The sequence below is a fragment of the Heptranchias perlo genome, chromosome 18 (assembly GCF_035084215.1).
Source record: "Heptranchias perlo isolate sHepPer1 chromosome 18, sHepPer1.hap1, whole genome shotgun sequence".
Lineage (NCBI taxonomy): Eukaryota > Metazoa > Chordata > Chondrichthyes > Hexanchiformes > Hexanchidae > Heptranchias > Heptranchias perlo.
Genome location: NC_090342.1, coordinates 52,072,817 through 52,085,006, shown reverse-complemented (window position 1 = coordinate 52,085,006; position 12,190 = coordinate 52,072,817). Strand labels below are relative to the sequence as shown.

Sequence of the window (12,190 nt, the reverse complement as noted above, 5' to 3'; positions counted from 1 at the left end):
GATGATGTAGAGTTGGCAGGAGCTGCCAATAGGTTTCATTAAGTTGTCAACGTTGTAGGAGCTAGTTAAATTCTAAAATAATTAAACTGTTAAATATTAATAGTGAAACTGAAAGATAGGCACGATTGCTGTTTGCTACTGTTCAATTAAAATGAATAAATTAGCATATTAGTCAGTGAGGTCGGAAAAATGTGTAAGGAGGTGGAACAAATTTGAATGGGAGCAAATTAGAGCCAAGAAATTTGCATATAAACTGAATAGCTGAAAGAGGATTGTGGGTATGAAGAAGTGTGATAGGAAACGCACAAGCATCCATTTTTATTCCAGTTGATCTCCAATGCCTGAGGTTATAAATTAATTTAAATTGTAATGTTAGTATCAATTGTAATGAAGAGATGCTGAACTATGAAATATATTCAGTATATACATGGATTATTTTATATTCAGTGAATAGCTAATTAAATACTGGCAGTAAGCTAATTATTAAATGAACTGAGTAATTATGAAATTCAGTCAATAAATTAAATATAGTGAGTAACATTATAAAATTTGGTTAATTCTAACTTTCAGTGAGAACTTAATTTTAAAATTTAGTTTTGGATTAATGCATTACAAGTTGGGCCTCAGTTTTTAAGATACTTATCAGCAGGTTAATAGTAAAATGAGTTTAGAGGTAACTAATTGAGTGTGTAACCATGAAAACTAAAAGTATTGGGGAAAGGTTATTATAAAAACAAACAAATAGCACTAATGTACCAAAAAAATGAAATGTAAAGCATGCCTTAGAGAGAAATAGGTCCTAGTGGGTTAGTGCGTGGTGGCATCGTTGGCTGCACTTAAATGTTCTCAAGAAAATAATGTTAAGCCCTACAAAAGAAAACACAAAATGTTGGTCCATTTTCCTCACAGTTCATAGTTAGAGATTTCATTTATTTCTGTCTTAGGAATATGACATATGAGCCAAGCGACAAAGTGGGATGTCAGACTCTGATTCAGGAAGCATGAAAAGATATACTATTCTCACAATATTACTTGCAGTTCGCCCATAGTGTTGCACATAGTTAGAGGATATAAGAAACAGCATGATAGATCTTGAATTTATATAGCACCCTTCATGTCCACAGCACATCCAAAAGCATATTAAAACCAACCGACTATATTTTGAAGATCAGTCACTGTTAGGTAATCAACGTGTGCACAACAAGGTCCTAAAAACAGCAGATGACCAGATAATCTGTTGTTTGTTGGTTGAGGGAGACATTGGCCAGGACACGGGGAGGGATCCCTATTCCTTTGTGCTATGGGATTGTTCACATTCACCTCAGTAGGCACATGGTGGAAGGGAGCAGAGCTTGCAACCAATGCTCTATAAGTGGCCAGTCCTTATAAATCCTAATCTCTTCCAGAAAATACCTCAGAAAACATTATTTGCCTGAAATAAGAGGCCAAATTTTTTTTGGATTTAAAAACCTGAGGAAAAAAAGTGGTTTATGTTTTTATCAGGTCAGTATTCAAAAAAATTATTTTACACAGCTTCTGATGTTTTCTACTCAATAGCAAATAATTAGAATTTCATTCACTTACAGCAACTGGGAAACAAATCTTTATAAACAGTGATTAAATCTCTCATACACACGCTCAACGTATACTCAGACACATAGCATGAGAGTTTATAAAGAAAACTCAGTGTTAACCATTACATGAATGAAATTTTTCAAGATAGTCCTTAAGCTTTTGTTCAAATAATTTTCAAAAACAACATGGCAGAAAGCTGAAGAGAAATATTCAGGCAGTTGGGATGGCTAAGTACTACTGATGCACCCTGGGAAATTTTGCACACTGCAAAATCGGCCTTCAGATTGCAGAGACACAGTTCTGGACCAGAATGTTAAATCCAAGCCCAAGCTTTTGGGAGAGGCTAAGGCCTTCAATTAAAAACGTTGATGAAATTATTCACGCAAATTTACAAGGAATTTTACAGCACAGAAACAGACCATTTGGCCCCAGGTCTATGCCAGTGTTTATGCTCCACACAAGCCACTTCCCAACTTACTTCATCTCACCCTATCAACATATCCTTCTATTCCTTTCTCCCTTATGTACTTATCTAGCTTCTCCTTAAATGCATCTATGCTATTCTCCTCAACCACTCAATGTGGTGGCGAATTCTACATTCTCACCACTCTGAGTAAAGAAATTTCTCCTGAATTCCTTATTAGATCTTTTAATCATGTTTTTGTGAAATGTGTACTTTTCAATGTTTTGTTAGGAATTTCAGTACAAAAAGTAGATGAAATTTGTTTCAAAAAACATTGTGTGATTTGATTTGTTTATTTTTCTTTTAGTGGTAGGATTACCTGACCTGTCATTCATGATGTGTTGCTTTCATAAGAAAGAATTAACTTGCATTTATATAGTGCTTTTTATGTTTTCAGGATGTTCTGAAACGCTTCATATTTGAAGTGTAGTTACTGTTGTTGTATGGGCAAACATCACAGTCAGTTTATACATAGCAAGGTCGTACAAACAGCAGTGAGATAAATGAGCAGTTAACCTATTTTGGTGGTGTTGGTTGAGGGACAAATGTTGGCCTGTCCTCTCTTTTTCAAATAGTGCCAACAGGCAGTTGGAGCCCAGTTTAACATCTCATCTGAAAAATGGCAGCTCTGACAGTGCAGCACTCCTTCAGTACGACACTGAAGTGTCAGCCTGGATTTCCAACGTGCTCTAGATTCAGGAATTGTGCCTTTGTATTGGAAAATCAGACCTGTCAGTCTAACATCAGTTGTGGGGAAGTTACTGGTATCTATCATCAGGGACAAGTGTGAGCTAACCAAAGAGAGTCAGTATTGATTGCGAAAGGTAGGTCATGCCTGACTAATCTAGTTGAATTTTTTGAGGAGGTCACAGTCATGGTGGAAGAGGAGTCTCTATGGATGTTGTCTAAATAGACTTCCAGAGGCATACAATTAGGATTTTTTTTTTTTATTCGTTCACGGGATGCGGGCGTCGCTGGCGAGGCCAGCATTTATTGCCCATCCCTAATTGCCCTTGAGAAGGTGGTGGTTAGCCGCCTTCTTGAACCGCTGCAGTCCGTGTGGTGACTGTTCTCCCACAGTGCTGTTAGGAAGGGAGTTCCAGGATTTTGACCCAGCGACAATGAAGGAACGGCGATATATTTCCAAGTCGGGATGGTGTGTGACTTGGAGGGGAACGTGCAGGTGGTGTTGTTCCCATGTGCCTGCTGCTCTTGTCCTTCTAGGTGGTAGAGGTCGCGGGTTTGGGAGGTGCTGTCGGAGAAGCCTTGGCAAGTTGCTGCAGTGCATCCTGTGGATAGTGCACACTGCAGCGCCGGTGGTGAAGGGAGTGAATGTTCAGGGTGGTGGATGGGGTGCCAATCAAGCGGGCTGCTTTATCTTGGATGGTGTCGAGCTTCTTGAGTGTTGTTGGAGCTGCACTCATCCAGGCAAGTGGAGAGTATTCCATCACACTCCTGACTTGTGCCTTGTAGATGGTGGAAAGGCTTTGGGGAGTCAGGAGGTGAGTCACTCGCCACAGAATACCCAGCCTCTGACCTGCTCTCGTAGCCACAGTATTTATATGGCTGGTCCAGTTAAGTTTCTGGTCAATGGTGACCCCCAGGATGTTGATGGTGGGGGATTCGGCGATGGTAATGCCGTTGAATGTCAAGGGGAGGTGGTTAGACTCTCTCTTGTTGGAGATGGTCATTGCCTGGCACTTATCTGGCGCGAATGTTACTTGCCACTTGTGAGCCCAAGCCTGGATGTTGTCCAGATCTTGCTGCATGCGGGCTTGAGGGGTTGCGAATGGATCTGAACACTGTGCAATCATCAGCGAACATCCCCATTTCTGACCTTATGATGGAGGGAAGGTCATTGATGAAGCAGCTGAAGATGGTTGGGCCTAGGACACTGCCCTGAGGAACTCCTGCAGCAATGTCCTGGGGCTGAGATGATTGGCCTCCAACAACCACTACCATCTTCCTTTGTGCTAGGTATGACTCCAGCCACTGGAGAGTTTTTCCCCTGATTCCCATTGACTTCAATTTTACTAGGGCTCCTTGGTGCCACACTCGGTCAAATGCTGCCTTGATGTCAAGGGCAGTCTCTCTCACCTCACCTCTGGAATTCAGCTCTTTTGTCCATGTTTGGACCAAGGCTGTAATGAGGTCTGGAGCCGAGTGGTCCTGGCGGAACCCAAACTGAGCATCGGTGAGCAGGTTATTGGTGAGTAAGTGTCGCTTGATAGCACTGTCGACGCCACCTTCCATCACTTTGCTGATGATTGAGAGTAGACTGATGGGGGCGGTAGTTGGCCGGATTGGATTTGTCCTGCTTTTTGTGGACAGGACATACCTGGGCAATTTTCCACATTGTCGGGTAGATGCCATTGTTGCAGCTGTACTGGAACAGCTTGGCTAGAGGCGCAGCTAGTTCTGGAGCACAAGTCTTCAGCACTACAGCTGGGATGTTGTCAGGGCCCATAGCCTTTGCTGTATCCAGTGCACTCAGCCGTTTCTTGATATCACGTGGAGTGAATCGAATTGGCTGAAGACTGGCTTCTGTGATGGTGGGGATATCGGGAGGAGGCTGAGATGGATCATCCACTCGGCACTTCTGGCTGAAGATGGTTGCAAACGCTTCAGCCTTGTCTTTTGCACTCACGTGCTGGACTCCGCCATCATTGAGGATGGGGATGTTTGCAGAGCCTCCTCCTCCCGTTAGTTGTTTAATTGTCCACCACCATTCACGACTGGATGTGGCAGGACTGCAGAGCTTTGATCTGATCCGTTGGTTGTGGAATCGCTTAGCTCTGTCTATAGCATGTTGCTTCCGCTGTTTAGCATGCATGTAGTCCTGAGTTGTAGCTTCACCAGGTTGGCACCTCATTTTTAGGTACGCCTGGTGCTGCTCCTGGTGCTGATCCTCACAAGATATCAAAAGTGGAAGCGTACGGAATTGGAGGTAACCTTTTTAGTAATTGGTTGGGAGGTAGGATACAGCGAATAGGGATAAAGTAAATATGCTCTGATTGTGGGGTGTGACAAGTGGTGTTCCTCAAGGATATGTACTGGGGCCTCAGCTTTTCTTTATATATATTAATGACTTGGATGAAGGACTGAGAAATATATATCCAAATTTGCAGATGACACTAAGTTAGGAGGCATAGTAAGTTGCGTGGATGGGAGCAGAAAGTTACAAAAGGACATAGACAGACTAAGTGAGTGAGCAAAACTATTGCAAAACATGATGCTTGCTGACTCGACCATACAGGGCATCACAAGACAGCACCGCTCTTGTCCCCACGCAGTGTGTTTCATCTGCCGCAGAACCACAAATTCAGATTAGTTAAACTCTCCTGCATTGTGCACATGTGGTACTACCTCTCCTTTCCCCCCACCCTCAAAAAACAGTGTTGATGTCTGGTTATAAAATTGACTGATTTACCAAGGGGGCTTGCCCAATAAACATTGAAAATGTACAGGTGGTCACCAAATGCAGGCCATTAAGTGACTACACTTCAAAAGTACTTCCTTGGCTGTAAAATGCTTTTGGACATCCCGAGTTTGTGAAAGGCCCCATATAAATTCAAGTCTTTCTTTTCTTTATTAAGCTTTATGTGAGAAGTGATGCCTGTATGTTCCTGTAGCGGTCTTGCTTGCATTCAAAAATTATCAAAGTTGAAAATGAGGAATATATAGTGAATTCACATAGGGTTCTGACAGGCTACCATCCCATACTATGTGCCTCGGGGGCCCTGGTCTGTCTCTGCGATATATAAAATATGAAACAAGTCCGTAATGTTTTGCTGTTTGTCATGGCAATAGCAGAAGGAACAGTAATTGTTGAAAATGTGAGCGTAGGACACACAAGAGGGCTGGTGTGGGAAATAGAACTTTTGATGTTGGTGCTGAGTTGTGTTGTTGGGCCAGAGTGGAGGGTAAATTCTCATCTGAATTAACAATCACAATATTCAAAACTGAGACTAAGAGCACTCTCGACAATCTCTGCATGCAAGACAGCTTGGAATAAAGCATTGATCAACAGTGGTTAGCTTTAAAAAAAAACGTCGTCAATTAATAGTGGCATATGTGAAATTTTTCCTCTGAGTAATGAGATTGGTAGTGATACGATCAAATCTTTTAAAAAGCTTTTCCTGTTGCAAAGTTTGAATAGGCTGTGCCTCATCACACATTGGGAAAGACCTGCAGTTTAAGTCAAACACAACATCATCAATGAATGCACAAGAACTGCTGGTCACATACGCACGCACCTCTGTATGAATCATGAGAATGAACAAATGGTTACCAAGGAAACCACTTTACCACACTGCTGCCATCTATTGGCTGTTTTATATGCATGTTTGACAAGGAAATCAAAATTATATGAGAGGAATGTAGCAAACGTATATTGTTTGGTCAAATGTTCAGTCTTCAGTCGGACTGTTTTTTAATTATTGCTATTAAATTGTGAATGCATGTACATTTTTATTTGTGTTCCAAGCTGGTGACCCTAACCCTCTCCATTTTCCCCTTTTCACTTCCTGTTTGGCATCCACTGTTTTTCCCTCCTTAACATAGTGTTTTGAGACTTTTCACATGAAGGAAAACGTATTACAGAACCATAGAAGTTAACACAGGAGGCGGCCATTTGGCCCATCGTGTTTTTGCTGGCTCTTCACAATAATTCAAAACTAATCACATTGCCCTGCTCTCTCCCCATAACCCTGTATTGTCTCTGCTTCAAATAATTATCCAGTTTCCCATAAAATATAACACCTGTCTCTGCCTCCACATTCCAACAATCCTTAGTAAAGAAATGTTTCCTGATCTCTCTCCTCACTCTTAGTGACATTTTTAAACTGCAACCCCCCCACCCAAACCCCTGTCACTCATTCTCCAACCAGAGGAAATAGTCTTTTCCTGTTCAACTTATCAAAGCTCTTCATAATTTCAGAAACCTCTATTAAATCTCCTCTTAACCCTCTTTGCTCCAGTGGAAAACGTCCCAGGATCTTGTCTATCCTCACACAGAAGTTCCCCATCCTGGTGAATCTATGCTGAAAGCTCTTTATTGGCCTAATATCCTTTCTATAACTGAGTGCCCAAAACTGCACACAGTACTCTAACTGTGGCCTAACCAATGTTTTGTACAAATTTATCATTACTTCTTCATTCTTTTACTCTATACCCCTATTTATATTTAAAACCCAAATGCTTTTGGCCTTTCTTATGGCTTTACCAGTACTTTCACTTCCAGGGAATTGTGTGTTTTAATCCCTTAGGTCTCTCTGCTAATTCACACCCTTCAGTATCTTTCTTTTAAGTGTGTACTCGTTTTCCTCCCAAAATGTATTACCTCACGCTTCTCCACATTAAGTTGCATGTTCTTCATTTCTGCTCATTCAGCTAACCTATCTGTCCTCCTGAAGCCTCTTGCATTCTTCCTTGCTAAATCTCCTTTGTGTTGTCAGCAAATTAACAGCATTTGTGGGGGTACCTTCACCAAATGGACTGCAGCGGTTCAAGAAGGAGGCCCACTACCACCTTCAGAAGGGCAACTAGGGATGGGCAATAAATGTTGGCCTTGTCAGCGCCCCCCCCCCACCCATATCGCAAGAATGGATTTTTAAAAAAAATTGTGAGATTGTACTCCATGTGCCAAGTCCAAATTATTTATATATACTAAGAATGAAAGTAGACCCAGCACAAAACCCTGAGGTACACTACATCTAATCCGAGCAACACCCGTTTACCCTAATCCTATGCAGAATAGCAGTCGCTGTTATTTGAAGAAGAGCAGAGGTTTCTCCTAAGTGTTCTAGACAACATTCCTCCTTTTAGTCACCAAAAATAGATTGGTCATTCATCTCATTATGGTTTATGGGATCTTGCTGTTTGTAAAATGGCTGCGGTGTTTACCTACATAAGTCATTGCACTTGAATGTAATTCTTTGTACTTGGAGCTCTGAGATGTTTGAGTGGCATGAAAGGATGCTCCTTTTCAGGCTCATCCCTTTTTCAGAGATCAATGCTACGTACCTGTCTTTTCACCATATCCAATGATCTCTTCTTTCCAGAAACACATCCAATTGTCTCAAGTTCATAAACATCATCCATCAGAATGGCTATCCCTGATTACTTATTCCTGCCCCATTATGTAATTACTCAAATGGTTATGTGCTATGGAATAATATTCCGCCAAAGTATGCTTTTCATGTTCAAAATCTATTGTAGAAATGAAACTTTCAGAAAGAAGTCATTATTAACATGTGGGATTGTTGGGCTGTATTCAAAGTCATTTTTGCTCGGTTTGATTTTTTTTTTCCCCTTGTCTAATTCCAGGTTCTCAAAGCAAATCAAAAGCTCACGTTCATGGTGATCGCAGGCCCTGTTGTTTTCTCTGGACCAGCTGTGCTTAATTCTCTCGCTCGATCCTCACTTGTTAGTAGCAACTCTCCACTCATCCTTTCTCTCCAGCCAGCTGTGACTGTGCCAGACCACCAAGCGCAGGTTCAAATTGGTACGGGTCTACAATGTGTTGACTTGATTCAGTGGTAAAATGTTCATGCTCAAACTGTGTACCTTGCTCAAGACTTTTGTCATCTACGTTTAGTTCAAGAATCCCATCACATTAAGCTGCCAAGTGGATGACATGTTAATATTGGGTCATGTTTCAAAAATACAAGGGATTATGGAGCTCCCTTGATGCATTCAACCATTTGGTGTGGTAATGAATCATATAGGCCAGAAGGTGCCAGGTTCAAACCCCTATCTGTACTGAGTTAGTGCTACTATTGGTCTCAGCACCCTTGAACTAGGAAGGAAAAAAGATTAGCCAGGGTTCCCACTCCTGATTGCTATCTAGTGGTGTCAGACTTGGCTCAGTGGTAGCATTCTTGCCTCTGAGTTAGAAAGTTGTGGGTTCAAGCCCCAGAGATTTGAGCATGTAATCTAGTCTGGCACTTCAGCGCAGCACTGTTGGTGGTGCTGTCTTTCGGATGAGACCTTAAACTTAGGCCCTATCTGTGTTCTCAGGTGAATGTGAAAGATCCCATGGTACTATTCAAAGAAGAGCACGGAGTTCACCCCGGAGTCCTGGCCAATATTTATCCCTCATTAACACCACTAAAATTGATTTATCTGGTCAATAACCTCATTGGTGTTTGTGGGATCTTGCTGTAAGCAAGTTGGCTGCTGTGTTTCCTACATTACAATAGTGATGTACTGCATTGGCTGTGTAGCACTTTGGGATTCCTGAGGTTGTGAAAGGGGCTATATTAATGCAAGTTCTTTCTTCTTTCATTCTATTTGTGAGGACAGGACTAAGCTCGGTTGAGATGTCCAGCCATGGTCTCGTAGCTTGCTGACACCCTCTGTCTTGCCTCACCCTTAAAGAATGACCATTCGGGTGAGGGGCGAATGGTATCCAAAGGACTGCGCTCCCAGCATGTTAGGGGAGGGGCATGGAGGATGCCTCTCGTTACCAGTTGGATAAGGAAATGTGCTGTACTTTTAGGAGCCATAAATTCGGCAACATCAAAAAGAGAGACGTCATAAGATCCCGAGTTTGCTGTCAGAAACAGTACTAAAAGCTTCTCAGCTTCATATCTTAGCAAGGACTATCCATTTTAGAGCACCATTCTCTAGCCAGCAATGCCAGTCGCTGTCTGGAATTGGAGGCCAAGCAATGAAAAGTGGCCGAAGATGATGCGCTCTGCTGCTGTAATTGTCTCATTGCGTTACTGACTCCTCTGATATTGTAACCCAAATGAGAAGAAAGAAAGAGTCTTGCATTTATATAGCGCCTTTCACGACCTCAGGACATCCCAAGTGCTTTACAGCCAATGAAGTACTTTTGAAGTGTAGTCACTTTTGTAATGTAGGAAATGCGGCAGACAATTTATGCACAGCAAGGTCTCACAAACAGCATTGTGATGACCAGATAATCTGCTTTTGTGATGTCGGTTGAGGGATAAATATTGGCCAGGACACTGGGAAGTATTCCCCTGCTCTTCTTTGAAATAGAGCCATGGAATCGTTCACGTCCACCTGAGAGGGCTCAGGTTTAATGCCTCATGGAATGAAGGCACCTCTGACAGTGCAACACTCCCTCAGCACTGCACTGGAGTGTCAGCATAGATTATATGCTCAAGTCTCTGGAGTGGGACTTGAATCTACAACCTTCTGACTCGGAGGTATTGCAGCCCACTTTTTTTGGGGGCCAAACAATGGCTATAGAAACTTTATCTCCCCTGGTCTTTACGGACCTTCCAGAACCTGAGGAAAGCCTGCAGCCGGAAGTGAAAGTAGTAGTCATGTGCCTAATGTTATTACTTTGCTTGGGCACTCATTTCTGTATTTCTGTCAATACTGTGGAACCCAGCCTCAGTGTACAGGATATTACAGTTATGCTTCGAAAAGTAGTATCAACTCAACATCGGATCCATTTAATTTTTCCCATGGGAAATTTCAAAAATCAAGTTGTCCACTGCATGCACTTCTGTCGTTGAGAGTTCTCTTAATGTTTCCATAATTTATTCAGGTGCAGGAACCAACATTAATTCCGATTCCACCCAGTTTCTGAAAAGCGATGGCCAATTCTCTAAATATAGTAGTTTTTAATTTCCCTTTTGTGTTAGTCTCCATTTCTGTTTCTGTGACTCATCGATAAAATTGAGTTTGGGAAGGAACTGAGGCAGGGAATTTATTTGTTACCAGTGGATAGGGCCACATGCCAACGCTGATAAAGATATACTCCTGTTATAATACGTGCACTGGTTCATATGTCCTGTAAAATCCCTTTGTGCACTGTTTTAATGCAGTAGCCAACCCATTTAAAGTAATAACATCAATAACTTGCATGTGTAGAGCACCTTTAAGGTAGAAAAAAATCCCAATGTACTTCATAGACAAGGATAAGAATGGAAGCCGAGCCAATCTGGGGGAGTTACGACAGAAATACATGCAACATTTATTATTGACTCCTTCTACGTGTATAATGGGTCTGAACAAAATCCTGTTGACACAATATTAAAACATTTAATTGTATGAGATCTTAAACCGCATTTGTGTAAACAATAAAAAGAAGAAAGACTTGCACTTATGTAGCGCTTTTCACAACCTCAGGACGTCTCAAAGTGCTTTACAGCCAATGAAGTACTTTTGAAGCACAGTCACGGTTGTAATGAAGGAAACGCAGCAGCCAATTTGCATCCAGCAAGGTCCCACAATCAGCAGTGGGATAATGACCAGATAATCTCTTTTTAGGTGTTCGTTGAGGGATAAATATTGGCCAGGAGAACTCCCCTGTTCTTGCAAAATGGCAAACAACTGAACATGACACTTGAGATGGGGCCAACTTCATTCACTGGCAGTGGTAGTGCTTGTGAATTGTTTAGTTCTGGTCCTCCATGGGTTGATTTGCATATTAATTGACTTCCAGTAGCGCTTTGTTGAATGTGAATTCTTTTGAGGTATATCTGCTATTAACCCATGTTCAAGCAACAACAGAGGTGTCATGATGCCTGGTGCAAAATTACCACCTTTAGACTAGAACCTGCCAAATTCTGCTGAAAATAACGAAAGTGAGTGTGATCCTCAAATGCAAAACATGAGTAATTGTGAGAGTAAACATTGTTCTGTTTCTGCAATGAATGTAGAAGATTGCTTGTAAGAATCCCTTGTTGCTACTCATTCAAACCCTTTTCAAATTTGCTTTGACTAGACTGTTCAACGATGAGCCACTTTCACAGCCTCAGGAGGCCGGTCGCCTTAAAAGATTTTAATGTAATGTTGTGGTTTTTTCAGTCCCAGCGCCCCAACCTTCCAAGGGTCCTGATACTGCATGTGCCGTTTCAACTCTGTTCTTTTGTGTGAGAGACGAGCAGTATTGGTGTAATGTTGGGAAGTTTGTGCCTCCCTAATCGTGCAGAATGTAATTTGAAAGATGTGCAATTTTTTAAACTTAATATGAGCAGTTAATATGCCAGTGGAAATACTTTTCTATATGTGCCGCATCACAGAGGTAAAGGAACAACACTGTGCAGATTCAAAGGAGAGGGCCGCAAGGCCGATCCCTCAGAACCACTGATATTTACAACACAGGAGATGACCATTTGACCCACCAAAAAGTTTCCAGAGTAATCTAGAACTAATCCCTTCGTACGG

General features: G+C 41.9%; 1 protein-coding gene across 2 annotated transcripts in view; it reads left to right on the top strand.

Moving 5' to 3' along the window:
• The window catches only part of si:ch211-1e14.1 (UPF0606 protein KIAA1549), a 292,617-nt gene that overhangs the window by 153,530 nt on the left and 126,897 nt on the right, over positions 1 to 12,190 (top strand). For both annotated transcript variants that reach the window (XM_067999910.1, XM_067999909.1), the window contains exon 4: positions 8,366 to 8,543. In XM_067999910.1, coding sequence (XP_067856011.1) covers positions 8,366 to 8,543 — 178 coding nt within the window. The remainder of the gene's footprint in view (positions 1 to 8,365; positions 8,544 to 12,190) is intronic.